The sequence below is a fragment of the Larus michahellis genome, chromosome 1, assembly GCF_964199755.1.
Source record: "Larus michahellis chromosome 1, bLarMic1.1, whole genome shotgun sequence".
NCBI lineage: Eukaryota > Metazoa > Chordata > Aves > Charadriiformes > Laridae > Larus > Larus michahellis.
Window position 1 is genome coordinate 154,011,361 of NC_133896.1, and position 17,496 is coordinate 154,028,856.

The 17,496-nt window shown below is 38.1% G+C and overlaps 1 protein-coding gene across 2 annotated transcripts in view; it reads right to left on the minus strand.

Moving 5' to 3' along the window:
• TGFBRAP1 (transforming growth factor beta receptor associated protein 1) overlaps positions 1 to 17,496 on the minus strand; it is a 38,346-nt gene that overhangs the window by 13,738 nt on the left and 7,112 nt on the right. For both annotated transcript variants that reach the window (XM_074560274.1, XM_074560284.1), the window contains exons 3-5: positions 12,007 to 12,201; positions 10,870 to 11,024; positions 5,175 to 5,257 (exon numbers count right to left, since the gene is read on the minus strand). In XM_074560274.1, coding sequence (XP_074416375.1) covers positions 5,175 to 5,257; positions 10,870 to 11,024; positions 12,007 to 12,201 — 433 coding nt within the window. The remainder of the gene's footprint in view (positions 1 to 5,174; positions 5,258 to 10,869; positions 11,025 to 12,006; positions 12,202 to 17,496) is intronic.

A 17,496-nucleotide genomic window follows, 5' to 3' on the forward strand; every position in this document is an offset into this window, starting at 1 on the left:
TTATTTCACTATCAAAGTCATTATTCAGAATTCATCTTTAAAGACAAGCATTCCTGAAATGCAGGAGATGTTGCTGAAAAAAATCAAAATGAACTGACAGTTCTCTAAAAGAAACCCTGTTTAGTTACTATTTTGTTGCAAATAAAATTTTTAAAAAATAGTTCTTATATATCCAGTGATCAGCAATCTCAAAAAGACTTTTCCTTCACAACCCTGACTGGAAAGAATTCCAAGAAGAAACAAGTTATAGCCACGGAAGTAGACAAAGCAGATTTCTGCAGGCAATAAATTGTGAAAGATGCTTACAAGTAGGCTCACCCCTTCCCTACTGTTGTGAAGTAAAGCAGTGGGACATGCCTTGAATTGTTCACTTCTTGCCAGAGACACAGTTCCAAAACCATCTAGGAAATATGAACTAGTAGGAAGCATCGCTGTGGCAACACCTATTCAGAACTTTTAAAAAAAGTAAATACTGTCCTTTGGCTACAACAATCTATACCAGAAGAATTAAGTTCTGGGAGACAGCAGCAACAGCAAATTTAAAAGCAGCAAGTATCCTGTTCCAGAACCTAGTTTCGGCAAAGCATGGGAAGAGCAACACAAAAAATAGAGGAGCCACAACAAAGAAAAATCTGAACATGGGAAGCCTTCCCATAAGAAGAGGTTTGAATAGCAAGATTTTCTGATTTGTACGCAGTGCTCCTACTGCCTAAGAAACACCTCTACACTACAAAGGCCAGCCTCTAACCAGGAGTAAAGTGTTCATGCTTACTTTTAGATTTCTGCAGTTGAGATTTCCTTTTAATCCCTCTTTTATGACTTGATATTTGGTTTTGAAATTCTTAAATCTACATTATGATGGAACTCACAAGCAGATGATTTTTTTTTTTAAGAGGCAGAATAAACAAGTAGCAGCAAGTGGTGCGACCTGACAGTTTGAAGAGCATTGGGGGTTTCAATACAAACTCATTACAGTAATCTAACTGCAGCTTCAGCTAGCCCAACTACTTGTGAAAGTTTAAGACTTGAGGAGCATGAGATAAAATATATTATGTGAGATGTATTACACTAGAAAATTAACCCTATTTAAAGAAAGAATTTTTTTCCCCCTCCAAGGTTCTTCACTAATTTGTTTTAGAACAAAAGCTAACCTATAACTTAAAGAACACGAACAGTACACTCAAAATTAGTGCAGAAGCAAAGAGTTGATAAATCTGCAGAAATTCAAGTATAAACATTGGTTCCCTTGCTGGCTATGCTGTCAACTATTTGGAGATGGCCTAAGCTGAGATGTAGACTATGACTATGGAGATGGATAAGAAGTTAAAAATGCTATATTTAACATGCCACTTTTAATAAGTTTTAAAACAACTTCCAACTTCTACAGTAGTTTCTGCGTCTCTTCATCTTACCATCCAACTTTTCCTAGATAAGGAAGTAGTGAGCTACTTCACATCTGAACTTCATGGAGTTTGGCCTTAATGACCATCTGTTTCCAAAAGAAGAAGCAAAACCAGCTTCCAACTCAGGCTAGCCCAAACCCTGGGCTGTGAATCACTAGTGGTTCTCTCAAGTCTGACTCAAACTCATGTTGTACAGTTTTGCTCTCCCCACTGCAATGGTAGTCAGCAATCAAGCAGCCTCCTTTAAAAGCACAGTATCATCCAGAACAAACTTCAGAAGAATACCAAATACTAAACAATGACCCCACCTGCACGAGTGATTAATGTTTACCTCAAGGCTTATGGCTCCTGGGAACTGTGGATGCCTTTTGGCTTTGGCTCTTTTCATCGCATTTGGAGGAAACAGTTTAGGAGCAGTTACAAAGGACCTCATCTCCCTTGAAAAACACATTTGAGTCTTCAGCTTCTAGTATCTTGGGTTTAGCAAAATACAGCTAGCAATTTACTCCGAAGTAGAAAACAGGCTCTTAAGTCAAGCTTGTCAATGATAAGAGGCAACTTCCCTTTGAGTAATTCTGCATTAATTTTTTTGGGCTTCATATATACAAACAACGCAACAGGGAGAATCTACAAGTTTTCAAAAAACTTAGGTCTAAATTCACACCCCTGAATTTACAGATAGCAGAGACGTCAAAGAAGCCGACATGATTTAGCTGTTTTGCCTAGATCCCACTGGCTGCAATAGAAGCTTATATTCTTGAAACACATTTAAGAGGCAAATCTCACACAGAGTCCTACTTCTTATGTCTCCAAGTATAAGTATGAGCAATTTTTTAACCTTTCCAGTGTAGGAGAGACTTTAGCTTTAAGTCTCTCTATAGCCTTTTCCAGGTGAGACAACATTGTGAAAAGAGTTAACATTTTGATTTGTTAAAAAGAGCAAAGTTTAGAAAAGTTCCAATATCTGGTGTGTCAGACTGGAAGCAACACCTAACCAGTGAAAGGACATAATCCAACACACTGGGGAGAAATGGTTTCACTGTGACAGCTACCAACATCTCGGCAGGACATTCAGAATTCAGTAAACGGCCTGCCAAATGCCACTATTTGGTTTAACTGCATGCAAGCCTCCAATGATAGCAATATGAAATAGCAAAAATGTAATAGATAAATCACAACTATATAATACAATCACAACTCTGCTCGTGCTTACAACAGAATGTGTCAGACCAAAGAAGCCTCACTGTGACAGCTCACTCAGTTTAAGATGAACAGATCCAGCTGAAGAAAGTTGTCAATAAATCTACCACTTCCTTCCCTTTTGTCAGCCTTCTTCAGTATTCAGAAGTATCAGTATAATCAAGAGGAACTTAGCAGGAAAGTATTCCTCTTAAAAGTTTCAGTATTTAAGAAATATCAAGTTAAGCACAAGATATAACTGTATCATGACAAGGTTATCCAAGAAGGATTACTGATGCAAGAAAACAACACCTTTAGTCCAATATAATGATTTTCCCTACTAGCCTGTAACTAAGAGATATTTTCTGAGGGTGAAACAATCTCACTTCGTACTTGGCCAGAAGTATGCCCACATCACACCAAGTTCTTGGAGGTACGGCTACCACTCTGTGTATCACTCTAAATCCATCTTTTCTCAGACGGGTACCAAGTCTTCCCTTGGCATGAAGGGAATGAAGTTATTTCTGACTAACACTAGCTTGAAACCCTGCAGAGCAACACATGGGGATGGGAGGAAGTGTTTCCATAGACTGCTGTTACCTTTCCCATTTTTCCTATGAGCATCAGTAAGTCTAAAATGACCAAGACTGTTTGAGTGTATATTGGGACGCAAACAGATATTACTCAAACTGGGTGTGTTTACTAGGGCTGAAAATCAGAGAATCTAGATTCCATGGAGAGGTTTTTTTTTTTTTCCCCTGGAGTCACCAAAATACTCTGAATAGCTTATGTATGGCTGGCCAGAAGAAAAGCACAGAAAGCTTATCTTTGCTTTCTCCCCCCAACAGACTTCATGAACAGTTGTTCTACTCTGGAGCTGCATCTTTTAGAGGGAGGGAACACCTTGGGATGCTTACTCAGCTCCAAAATTCATGCCTGGGCAGCACGTTTTCTCATGAAGCATGTTTCTTTCTGCAGAGGAGCTCCCAGAATTCTGTTTGTTACAGCTCATTTGTCAGACGGACTGCTAGTTGGATAGAGGCTGCATAACTGATCTTGGCTCCTTCCACAAGGTGCTGGAGCTCCCCACAGGATATATTTTCCCCATTTCACTGCTTTTAAAAGATCCCCAGGCCACTACCAGCAAAGCAGGGCCCCCACATTAGCCCCCACAAAGAATTATTGACAGGCAGGGTGGAATAAAGCTGAAAGAAGTTGAAGTGTCAGCCATAGTCAAGACAGCTGCAGAGCTATACAAGTCTGGCCACCTAACCACACCTAGACAATGAAGACACTTCGTAGCCAGTATAATCTCAACAAGCTATTTTACCAAAGCTGGCCACACTGGAAAAACTGAAAAAAGGGTCCATTGGAAAGCCACATGGAAGGGCTTTGTGGAATTGTTGTAAAGGATTCTTAACTCTGTACAGCTGGTGCTTCTACTTCAGATAAACAACACAGCAGCAATTCAGTCTAGTGTTTGGAAGATTACAGGAAGGAAGAAGATTGCAAATTGCTCACTTGCCAAAAATTACAAGGTGATACAGACAGTGGTTGTGGTCAAAACAAATTGCCCCTAAATGCTGTTTAGGCTGTTCCTGTCATACCCTAATCTTCACTCAGCGTACACTGCCCATTCAAGCCCAGTGTCTCCCATTATCCTGGTGAGCAGGAGGCAAAATGGCAGTGTCCCTCATCAGCAGTAACATTCCCAAAGCTTTACTTCCCTTGATACATTTCCATAAACCCAAGGACAACTTCTTTCCTATACTGTACACACATAAAATATATAGAAAATTGTCTAACCTTAATCCTATTCCATAGACTCTAAACTGATTTAAAGTGAATTTCAGCAGATAACATGGAGAGTTATTTTACGTGGTCAGCATGGATTACACTAACTCTAGACAGTGCCCCATCACAGAATGAGGCATGGCTAGCAGAAATGAAATTATCAGGTAAAGTAAAGATAACAAGCAGCATTTTTTGAATGGATGTGGAATACCAAGGTCAATTTGTAAACAAGTGACTGCTGAAACAGCTAAATCGGGAAGGTTAGTGCAGACTTCAAGGACAAATAATCTGTCTTCTGGAAAAGACCTAGCAGAGCAAGTGTTAAAACAAATTCACTAACAGCATCCTCCAAAAAAATAGTGCAATTGTGTCAATAATATTTAAATTGAAACTAACTTTTAAATTGTAACTTTTGCTAAAAGTTTTTTTTTTTTCTTAAAAAAAAAGAAAAAAGAACCAGGCAATTTTAATGCTGGAAATCACAGCACAGGCTCAGTAATAAAGCTTTGACCTTCATGGGCATAAAGTTAAAAAATCTCCACATATACAACACTCAGATTACAGGATTACAGCCTTAATGCTACTGTATATTAGCATACCAAAAAAAAGCAGTGGCATTAACTCTGCAGTTATAAAGTTGTTTCAATGTTACTGTTTTTACCCCCCAACAAAACCATTTTATCACAGTGAACTAACATCTGTATCAAAACACACTCAAACAACTAAGTTTTTAAAACGAAGAACACTAGCTCCTTATTTAAAGAAGATAAATTAATAAAGTTCTTGTCACACAATTACCTGAAAAGTTCTTTTGCTTCAAGGAACTGAAGCTGTGCAAACTGTATAAAACCTGCTTGCTGCAGGATTCGTTTGTACATTACCTATGAAAGAGAAGGGGGGAAAAAGGTTTATTATATTTATAAGGAGTTATTTATGTAGCGCTAGTCACTACTGCAATAACTACCTACCCAAAACACTGAACATACGATATTCAACCAGCCTTGTCAAGTTACATGCAAAATAAAGCCTTGATCCTCTACATTTTAAATTGTATGTACCTGAATATACTGAATCTGCTGCCCAGACTCAGTATCTTACACAAAAGTGTGTGAAAGCAACACTGTTCACGAGGACTTACTAAAAGCAAAGTCAACAAATAGCAAGTTTAAGTTTTCTTATTCAAATAATGACTTATCTGAGATCAGTCTGACTTGCCTCAAGTTTTTGCTCACGGTATTTGCAAGCGTGAAAGCCAATGGCCATCTTTGAAGTGCCCCATGATTCACCAGGCACAAAAAAAAAAAAATAATAATGATTTAACTCAAGGGTGGTCCCACTTGATCACACACAACCAACTTTCTCCCCGTCTCACCTCACTTCTGCGCCAACCTTGCTGTTGATTCTCATAGTCTCATCCCTAGCTGATAACTATATTTCTGACTGCCAGTTTGGGGTTTGTTTTGTCGGCTTTTTTGTTTGTTGTTGTTTTTGGTTTTGTTTTTTTTTTTTAAACAAAAATACTTTCAAGGCAGTTCAACTTCTCCAACATCCAGTACATTATGGAATGTACGTAAAAATATAGATAAAAAGAGGAGCACAAGTAAACCATATGAGAAGATATGTGTTATGAAGTTTTACTGTTAAGGTCATGCCTAGACAGAAAAAAGCTTACAAGAAGTTCACTAGAAAAAGAACACAAAACTACTTTAAATGTTGGGTATTTATTTAATCTGAATGGTCAATTAGTTACCACAAGATTAAACGAAACCCTTGTGCCCAGAATATTTCCAATGGCAAAAGAGAATTACTAAAAGCAAGGAACCTAACCTGTGCTCTGCAAAGCATCCACTGTTTGTGAAAACACTGGTATTTTGCAAATACACTTAGCTACATCCACATGCCCTCAGTTTTTCCCTTCAACTTTCTCATGAATATACAGCACTCTAATGTTTAACAGTGTACATGAATGTTGTTACTAGTAACAGACTCCCCTTTTCAATGAAAATACCCAGACAATCTGCAATACATTAGAAACATATTCCAGGCAGGAGGCCTGACACTCATTAGCAATTCAAGTAGGATAGACTGATATTCTAATTGGTGATTTTTCACCTTGATTAAAGATCGTGGATTTACCAAGAGAAAAGCTTGGCTTAAGTCCATTCAGTCTGTGCATGCTTTACTAATGGTTCATTTTAAGGAAATACTTAATCTTGATCATTAGCAAGCCATTAAAACGTATTGATTTGTAAGGTTGTGGGACTTCTCTTGCCTCCTCAGTGTAGGGGAGAGGAGAAACAGAGGGAAATGCTACCTGGCATACCTTTTCAGACAAACATAACAATATAAAAATAAACAAACAATACTTCATGACATCTTTATATTAATGTTACTATGCTTTACATCCAAGTGTACTAATTCAAAATACACTTAAATAAAGCTAAAAGGGAATTTAATTGCAGTAATAAAGTAAAACTACCTCAAGTGATTAAGTCCCAAAATATCCAAAATATTTTGGATTTCTGATTGTATTATTACATCAATAAATGCTAATCTATGAACTGATGAACACCTGTCTTAAGGTGTTCTTAAGGATGTTGGTAAAAGATTTCCATCTGCAACTCTCTGCATCTTGTGGCACCAGAAAAACTTAAAATTCTGGCCTCAGACTTCCCAGGGAGGGTTGAAATAAAAAAATTTCTCACCCTGCTAACTAGTATCAAAATAAGTTGTCTATTTGTTGGTTGTTTTTTTTTTTTTAAAAAAAAGTTTGTTTTCAATCTTTACAATGGAGTGACCACTAATATTTACATATTTAGTGAATTAGGATATTGGAATTACATTTGAGTTGATCTAAGACACTGAAAATACTGCTTTAATTGTACGGCTTAGTCTATCAACTCGTCGATAGTGTAAGTAAGTATAGATGCACGGAATCAGTTTTAAGTTTGAACTAATTACGTGGTATTCACTTTCTCATTTAAACGTTGCCATATCTTCACTTGTCCCTTAAAGCCACACAACAAAAAAAGCTGTAGAATGTCTACAGACAGATGCTTTCCCAAATTTTTAAAGATGCAGTGATGGGATAGGGGGCATCCAGGTTGACTTTTAGCTGACAAGATAAACACTAGACATTAAGACATCCTATGGTAAAGATTATGGAAGCAACAGACCAGACTGTCTGTGGAAAACTCAGTATTTCCTCTTTCTCACTGGGTTTTAAAAATGGGCTAGACCTATATGCCCACCACATACAGTTAAATTTTGTTTATGATAGAAAAAACATCTTGAGCTTTTCCAGACACATTTGCCAGAATAGCACAACAGACTTCTTTTTAAAAGGTACTAAGTTACACCCAGTCAAAACTCAACGCACTGTGTATTTCCCTATCATTTTTGAAGAACCACAATAGAACTTGAAGTGCTTTAGGCAAATTCTATATTGTTGACTGAATTCATGCTAAAAAACTAGCTACAAAAACATGAAATATGATTTGTATTAATTTGCATCCGCAAAAGTGTTAGAAAACAGAAAGATGACTGCTGAAGCTGCGATAGCTATACTGAAGCCTTAATTCTCTCAACTGCTAGTAAAAAGTCTTTCTAAAATGGTCAGAATTACCAACTAGATTGCCAAAAAGACTTTTTCTAGAAAGTCATTTTAGCTCTTGATCAGTTTTGGGTGCAGTTAATGTTTTTTGAAACTAAAAAGAAATGAGGGAGGGGAAAAAGAAAAAAAAAAAGAAAAAAGAGAGATACCTATGCAAGATGTGTGTCAATCTAACCAAGGTCTTCACTACCATCAACCATGATTTCTGCAAACTTCAGCTGTCCTGAAAAATTAATAAGTAGTATTCAGTCATTTCATGGTAGCATGGTAGAAAGGCCTTTGTATTCTTCTACCAAAAACTACATCCAGCAAAGCCATCTCCTTGCAACACCTTTGCTTAGCTTTTCTTACCTAGCACTAACTCTTGATGCGCAAAGGAGTTTTCATCTAATATGGCAGAAATAAATTTGCAGTCTGCAGTGACCATGGATTAAGTAACAGGTTAGAGCATAGAGCATCTAACGCATGATGTGCTTCTTTCCAATAACTAAATATTGTCTGTACTAATAATTATGAGTACAGGACTTTACTGTGTCAATCCCACTATCATTCTGTATTACCAGCATACATATATATATAAAAATATATATATATTTATGCTGATATAATACTGCTGACATAAAAAAGAGAAAGCGTGCACCTGTGTATGCATGCAATGACAATGCAGTATTGAACTGCAGGAAAAAAACCCATGTCATCAAGATCTGTCCTATAATGCCATGACTGAGTTCACCTCACATGTGAGATGGCAACACCCATTGCAAACTGCAGAAATAAAAGCAGCATGTGGAAAATGGGGCACTACACTACATATATCAGACAATTACTATCACTCTTCTGCATGGATAAATTACAGTTGCTGGATCAAGTGCCTTAACGCCAAACCTACGCATTTCTGCCCCTGCTTATATAAAATGGCAAAATAAGGCCTTGAAAATGTTGGCTACTCAAGAATCAGTAAAGCTTGCAAAATAGATATCTGAATATATCTATTAGAAGATACCTATTATCTATCTTAGAAGATACCTATTATCTATCTATTTAATATCTATTATCTGAAGATCTCTCTTAAACAAGAGTTAGAAAGGAGTGACTATGTGATCTGTTAAAGCATGCCAAAGAAATGTTGCAAAAGACATATGTAAGGCATGTAATTTGGTTGAACCCATCCAATTTATATTATGCTATACTACAGAAAAAGAAAGCCTGATGCGCTTGTAACAAACCTGTCATGACAGCATTAAGTATCAGAGGCACATCAGAAAGCAAGCTGAACATGTTACATTTTCAACTACAGATAAACTCTGAAAAATTGGACTAGAGTCTCAACACCTAAGCCAAGTTGAGTCATTTTAATATGAGTCAGTGGGAGACTCCATCAATTTAAGCTAGTTACTATCAGTTCGTATATACAGCCCAGAACTAGAAGAGGCTATTTCGCTTGCAAGCAATATGTTTTCTGTTTTTCAGCTGCAGCATGAACTGTAATTGAACACCCTTAAAAGCACATTAAGTTAGAAAGAACTTAAAATAATCTCGGAAACAGTAATTTCAGGAAGACAGACATTGTGCACACATGTGAACAGAAACTAACTTATCCTAAGGATAGAAAACTCCTAAATGCAAGAAAACTTAGGTTCTACATCACATATTTTGATAATGAATTGCAGTTCATCTTGGAGGGAAACACACAGAAAGACATCTCCCACACTAAATCTACATAAACTGGAACAAAATAACTGGAGAATTAGAGGTCGTCTAAATACTTTTCAGCTTCAAGTACTTCCAGATAGTTGTACCTTAGCAAAAGGACGGAAATACTTTCCTAGCCAAGCTTTTCACTTCTAGCAGCCTCCAAGCTGTTCATTCAATGGAGGAGTTAAGGATCAAAATGAAAGCTGATACAAATTTAATTTACTTTAATGACTGCTTTTCAAGGGCCTTGACCACAATCTAAATGCCAAGGAATTAGAAGCTTCTTGAAATTAAAAAAAAATCTGGACAGACTGCAATTCTGTAATTTCCACAATCATGTTCCAAACTTTCTATCTTCTTAAACAAACCAAAATAATGTAACAGTTACTATTTTAATAGCAACAAAATGTTCCAAAGTATGTTTAAAAAAACAAACCAGGTTTTATACATGTTACAGATCAAATTTTGCTTTTAAAAAGGGAAAGAAACGAAATCAAATATTCATTCACCTATTTGGTGAGTAGAGATTTCAAGCTACTTTTTCCAAGTTTCAGTCTCTAAATGACAAATAGGAAGTAGAATATGTATTGTAATATAATGCAGAGGTAGAAGGAAATGAGTACAAATCTCTAATCAACACTGTAATCAAAGAGTTACTAAGATACTTTGCCACACAAAAATCTTAAATATTGTTACACATCAGTACAAGTACTACTTGTACGAGTTTGGAAGTAGGATGCACTTGCTTTAGATTTCCCATAACTTAACTTCAAAGTTGTACTACTGTGGAGTTTAGGATATGGTGAGAATCTCTGATAAAAAAACTAAAACTTAAAAATTCTGATTTGAAATTCATACTTTTAAAGACAGTAATAGCTGAACCTAGTAAGAAGGAAGCATTGCAGTGTATTCTCTATCACTAGTTTTTCAGGGTTTTTTTTGTTTTCAATTTTTTCAAGTTACACACTTGAAAAAAAACCAACACCAAAACCCCAGCAGAACACAGCCTTTACAAACATATGCCAATTCAGCAGCACTTCTATTTCCTCAGGCTGAAACCATAAAAGGTATCAGTTTTCTCTTCAATGTAAATTCCTCCCCCACACTCTCTAGTCACTTGACCATTGGCACACCTGGCCCCACTGTGAAATTTGCATTTTCATGAAAATTAAAGGAAGGACAGACCTGAAATTTCTCTTTTGGAATATTCCTTCGAGCTCCTTTTGCTAGAATAAGGGCTTCTTCCACTCTGTGGCTAGCTAGAAGATCTTGAATCTGTTTTTCCAAAGGTAGTGGCACCAAGATATACACACCCTTATTAGTAGCAACAATCACCTTTCCTGGACAGGGGAAACAGACATACTCAGCTTACACTCTCTACAGAAAAAACACATTTCAAAAATAAGCTTTAAGATTTACTATTTAAGATACAAGAACCTGAACAGTGTTAAAGTTCTAAAACTCATCTTTGTCATTGACATATTTACCTCAGAAATACAGAGATAATGGTAAATTTATTTCTTTACAGCAGATTTTGTTCCACTATGCGTAAATTAAACTGGCTACAATCTCTCATGATTAATTAAGCTGTAAATGCCATGACTGACACTATTGCTCAGATTCCAGAGAACAGGGACTTTTAACTGCCAGATATTTCCACAGGCTTACATTACAAAATTGTAAGTCGTACATTAAAGGTAGCAAGTAACATACAGTTCATAGTGCTAGAGTTTGGAGCTCTCCTGGAAAAAAATAGCAACACAATATATTGCACACTTAAGAGTTCTTAATGGAAGAATAGATAAAAGAATTTTTTGTATTTTCGGTTTAACTATTTTTTATGAAATATCCCCTTTTAAATACCTCTTACAGAGGTATTTTAGAAAGGAATAAGAAAGAACAATTTTTAAGATGTTAGAACTTTGTCAGGATAGCCAATGGACAAATACCTGTGGCTCACAATTATTGACCTGTAGCTCACAATTATTGACCTGCAGCATTAAATAACATTGCTCCTTTGAAAGAAATAATTAAGTTACAAGAAAAAGCTCTAACCCCACAGACTCCTACCCAACAATTAATTTGACAATTAAAGCACATTTAATGAGCATATGTTTTGTTAGAAGCGTGGAATTTTGGATGACTGAAGTTTTCCTATCATAGCCTGGAAGAATCTAATCAGGAAAGCATTTGCAATAGAAGTTTCAACAATTAACATGCTTGCTAGATATTTTCTTTAAAAAAACACCAAATTAAAGTGACTGTACCCACAGTGGTAGTTGTTCCAGAATTACTGATGCAAAAAAGCATCCTTTTTAATACCTTCAAAGTCCTGTAGAATGTGACCTTCTTTAAAAGGCAACGTTTGCTTTTGCTGCTGGTCCAGCATGCTGTGCACTGTAATGAACTCATCATCGAGAGCAACCACGTAAGGAAAGCACAAAGCTGCTCCAATCACGTTCTCTGACCAGTGCACAGGGGCACGCTGAGAAATGCCGTCTACAGTTGCAAACATGCCTACAAAAAGGGAAAAACAAAGCCTGAGGCTCATGCTAGTCAAAGACTATTGTTTTCCCAATACAAAGCACGAGTACCAAGGTACAGAAATAGTCTCAGAAGAACAGATGCAGTATCAGATGGCATCACAACAGCACATCACGCATTCATGGATTTTATAGACCTGTTGATTAGTTCAGTTCAAAAACAATTTTTCTTCTTTCTCCTTCACCACAGAAACAGACAACACCAAAAACTGAAAAGAGAGGAATACTAAAAGAAACTAGAAAGAATTATTCAAGTTTAGTAAGTTTCAGATTTTTTTAAATAAGAATTATGCCAAGTAGTTTGAATTAATTTCAAAACTCTAATATTTAGTGAGACCTAGCGTTCAAATGACACTGCCTTAGTAGGAGCTGCAGACTTGCGCTGCCCAACCTATCTGGTAATATAGGCATATTTTTTCCTTGTAGTGTCAAATGTCTAAAGAGCATTTTAGTCAACAGACAATAACTTCCTTATACTTCTTCACTTTTGCTACAGCAAAATTTTTACAGATGGAGGGTCTGGCTCCTTGGGACAAGTCACTTCCTGTGAGGCACCTGTGCTTGCAATCATTTGAAAAAATGCTGTCTTCAAAATAACCATATTAAATCTTCAGCTACTTTGTGTTTTTCTTTGCCACTATCTTTCCTTCTGTCTATTCTGTCCTCCTTCCTTCTTCTAGTTTAATAGAAGTTTGACTTCCTTTTGGATCACACACCACTGGTTCTATTTATGCTACTTGGTATTCCCTAATTCTTCTGAGACATTAATTGAAGAAAATACTCCAGTCAAAAGTTTTCAAACCTAGTTCAGTAACCCTTGGCCAGCTGAGCCCTACTGAAGCACTATGTAAACTTCTGTTCTAAACATGAATTCATACCCCTTAAAACCAGTATTCTCATGCCATTAGAAAGACAAGCACATGAAAATTGTTCTTCGGCAGGAATGAGCCACTTGACAGCTGGTAGAATAAGTCTGAGCTCTAAAGGACAGAGGAGATTAAAAGATTACGTTATTCAATTTACAAAAATCTCTTCCAAACAGGGGATAATGAGGTAAGGGTAGCTGGGTAGGGAAAAAAAAAAAAACAACAACAAAAAAAAGAAAAACAGAAGGTTGTACATTTTTACAGAACTACAGTGTAGAGACTAAGCTTCTGGATCCTTTGTAGCAGCTTTGAAATGATCAGCCCTTTTGCTTGACTAAGGGTGCAACACAAAATAAAACTTCCATATCTGACTATTAACAAGTAATGCTATTTCCTTTTTCACTACAATGATCGGGTTTTCAATCAGAGCGCGTTACAGAAAATACTTTTTTTGGCGTAATATGTAATTCACCATTTCCTCTATAGATCTTGATGTTCTTATGTATCAGAAGTGGAATTTTATGCCAGGGAGACTGCACTATACATTTTTAGTGCCTTTGAGTTATTACTCTGTGCTATAATCCAATTTCAAAAAGTGGGAGAAAACTTCAGTTAAATACATACTAACCAGTAGTAAACTCAGGGCTAATTATATTTGAAATAGTCATTCCTAGAATTTTCTATTTCTCTTGACACTCTTTAAAAATATTACAAAAACCTGATTTTAAAAACTTATTTTTTAAACTAAAGATCACTTTTTTAGGTAATTTAAAAAAATTCTTTATGGAAGTGAAAGGGTATGAAGAGCAATGCACAGTACTTTTCCAAGTCAATTTATCTCTACATCTGTCTACCCTCAATAGCTAGAGCTTCTGTGGTAGAATGATGCATCTTCTGTCTTCACCTACCTCTCACCTAAGGATAACAATAAACATGACAACTACAATAAGACACCATGGCCTTTTTATAGTACTGGAAAGCGTTTGACAAAATTGAGATGAGGCCAGTAATCAATTCCATATTAAAAATGCATACGCTATCCAAAGGTTACAAGAGTTCCCCAAAACACAGCTACACTGTTTTCAGCACCAAAAGATCTAGAAATGTATAGAATCATAGAATAATTTAAGTCAGAAAGGGTTTCTGAAGGACATCCAGTCCAGCCTCCCCACCTCAAAGTGGGACCAACTTAGATCATGTTACTCAGGACTTTGTGGGTGAAAACAACAACGGAACATGCTGATTACTGTTGACCACCCTGATTTATTCAGTGTCATCAGCTATGAGAAAAGGCACTGCAAAATCTTCTATGGATCGTTCTGCTTAGCACCTGTGTGCTTGTTATAAATTTATAAAGCTCAGTTATCCAACTCCATTTGTAGTCTACTCAATCACTGTACAACTGTTCAAACCAAGCACCACTGAAATGAGCTTTTTCTGGAAAAGCAAAAGGAATAAACTAAAATTAGGTATTTAAAATTCCTATTTTTTGGATCTCTGGAGACTTCGTCTAGTCCATCTTCCCTGCTCTAAGCAGGGTCAATGAGAACATGTTGCTCAAGACCTCACCCAGTCAGGTTTTGAGTATCTTTAAGAACAGAGACTCCACATCCTTTCCAAGACCCATTTCCTGGTTTGACCATCATCACAATGAGGAATTTGTTTTCTCATGTTTACGTAGAACTTCCTGTATTTCAGTTTGTACTGACTGCCTCTCATCCTTTCACTGGATACAATACCACTGAGCAGTCATCTGTCTTCTTTACCCTCCCCATACACGTTGATAAGATCTCTGCAAGCATTTTCTTTTTCAGATTGAACAGTCACAGCGTTCTCAGCCTCTCCACATATGAAGTGCTCCAATCACTCAGCTGTCTTTCTGGTCCTTCAGTGGATTTACTCCAGCATGTCCATGGTATTCTGGGGAGCCCAGAACTGCACCCAACACTCCAAATGCAGTCTCACTACGACTGAGGGGAAAAATTGCCTTTCTCAACCTGCTGGCAGCACTTTTCCTAATAGAATCATTTAGGTTGGAAAAGACCCTTAAGACCATTGAGTCCAACTGTTAACCTAACACTGCCAAGTCCACCATGAAATGTGGCCTAGTAGGCTTTTGGACTTCTTTGCCACAAGGGCACATTGTATGCTCATGGTCACTTTGCCCACTTGAGCCCCCAGGTCCCTCCCTGCAAAGCCAGTCAGCCCCCAGCCTGTACTGCTACCTGGGGCTGTCCCTCCCCAGGTGCAGGACTCGATGTTTCCCTTTGTTGAACTTCATGAGGTTCCTGTCAGTTCATTTCTCCAGCCTATCATTGTTCCTCTGAATGACAACACAACCCCCTAATGTATCAGCCACTCCTCCCACTTTTGTATCATCTGCAAACTTGCTGAGGGTGCACTCTGCCCCACCATCCATGTTATTAATGAAGATGTTAGTATGGGCCTCATTAATCGACACCCTGGGGGACATGACTAGCGACTGGCCTCCAGCTAGACTTGGTGCTGCTAACTACAAACCTTTGAGCCAGGCTTTTAATGCACCTGTTTCTGTAGTTCATTCTTCATCTGTTTGTCTACAAGGACGTTATGGGAGATAGCATCAAAAGTCTTGTTGAAATTCACAATGTCACTGCTCTCCCCTCATCCATCAAGCTAGGCATCTAATCACAGAAGACTATCAAGCTGGTCAGGAAACTTCCCTTTTTTAAATCCATGTTGATTGCTCCAAATCATATTCTTGTCCTTCATATATTTTGAAACAGCTTCCAGGATTTTCTTCATCATCTTTCTGCAGATCAAAGTAAAGCTGGCCAGCCTGTAGCTCCCTGGATCCCTTCTCTTGCTTATCTATGACAGGACCGAAGACACTTGTTTTCTTCCAGTCCTGAGGAACATTCCCCAATCATCATCATGACCTTTCAAAGATAATCAAGAATGGCCTTGCAATGACATTGATCACCACTCTCAAGCATTCATAGGTGCGTCCCTGTTAGGTCCCATGGATTTGTCTGTCCAGTTTATTTAAATGTTCCGCAGCCCGATCCTTCTCTGCTGAAGGTAGGTTTTTGTTGCTCCTCATTTTCCCACTGGTCCTAGGGGCTGAGGATTCCTGAAGGAAGGTCATACCAGTAACAACTGAGGTAAAGAAGGCATTAAGCACCTCAGCCTTTTCCAAGTCCTTTGCCATCAAGTCCCCCATCCCATTAATCAGTGGGCATTCATTAGCCTTCCTTTGCTAATGATAATGCTTGTAGAAGCTCTTTTTATTGCCCTTAATGGTGCTCAGCAGAGTCAATGCCAGATGGACTTTGGCCTCCTTAGCCCTGTCCCCACATGCTTGGACAGTGTCTCTATATCCCTCCCAGGTCATCTGGCCCTGCTATAACCTCATTTGCTTCCTTTGTTTATTTGAGTTTAATCAAGAGCTGCTTGTTCATTAATGCAGACCTCCTGCCACCTTTGCTTGTTTTCCTGCTCATTGGGATGGACCACTCTTGAACTTGGAGGAGGTAGTCCTTCTCTCCAGGACCATATCCTGTGGGATTCTTTTAAGCAGGATCCCGAACAAACCAAAGTCTGCTGTCCAGGCTGTGATCTTTTTGCCTTGTTCCTTTCTCTCAAGATCCTGAACTTCACCATCTCATGGACACTGCAGCAAGGCTGCTCCCCTGTTGTTCACATCCCTAACCAGGTTCAACAGAACATATCCTCTCATCAGCTCCTCAGTCACCTGTGTCAAGAAACAAGCACCAATACACTCCAGAAATCTCCCAGACTGCTTGTGCACCGCTGCACTGCCAGTCTAGCAGGTAACGGAGTGGTTCAAGTGCCCCATAAGAACCAGGCAAATACATGTTTCTTCCTGTGCTCTGAAGAAGGCCTCACTTATGTTTTCTTCCTGATAAGGTAGTCTGTAGCAGACACTCACCACAATGTCACCCGTGTTAGTCTGCCCTCTAACCCTAATCCATAAACTCTCAGCTGCCGCCTCCTTCGTCCCAAGGCACAACATCACACCTTCCTCGTGCTCTCATGTAATGGGTAACCCCTACCTCAACTGTGCTGATTTCCCAGAAAAAGTGAGAGCTTTCACTGTCATGTTGTTTTTGTACACACTTCTTTGTGTGCATATGCCTAAAGTAGGACCTCTTCATCCCTGTTTGTTTATTATTAACTCTTTCGTCCACATCATAGAAGCACAGAATTGCCTAGGTTGGAAGGGACCTTTCAGATCATCTAGTCCAACCATCAACCTAACTCTGACAAAAACCATCACTAAAACATCAACCTGAGCTGGCTAACTAAGCCTACAACCACCATTCCTACTTTAAATCCTCCTCACCAGGCTGGTCAGCCTGTTGGCAAAACCACTTTTGCCTCACCCGGCTTAGTGGATCCCA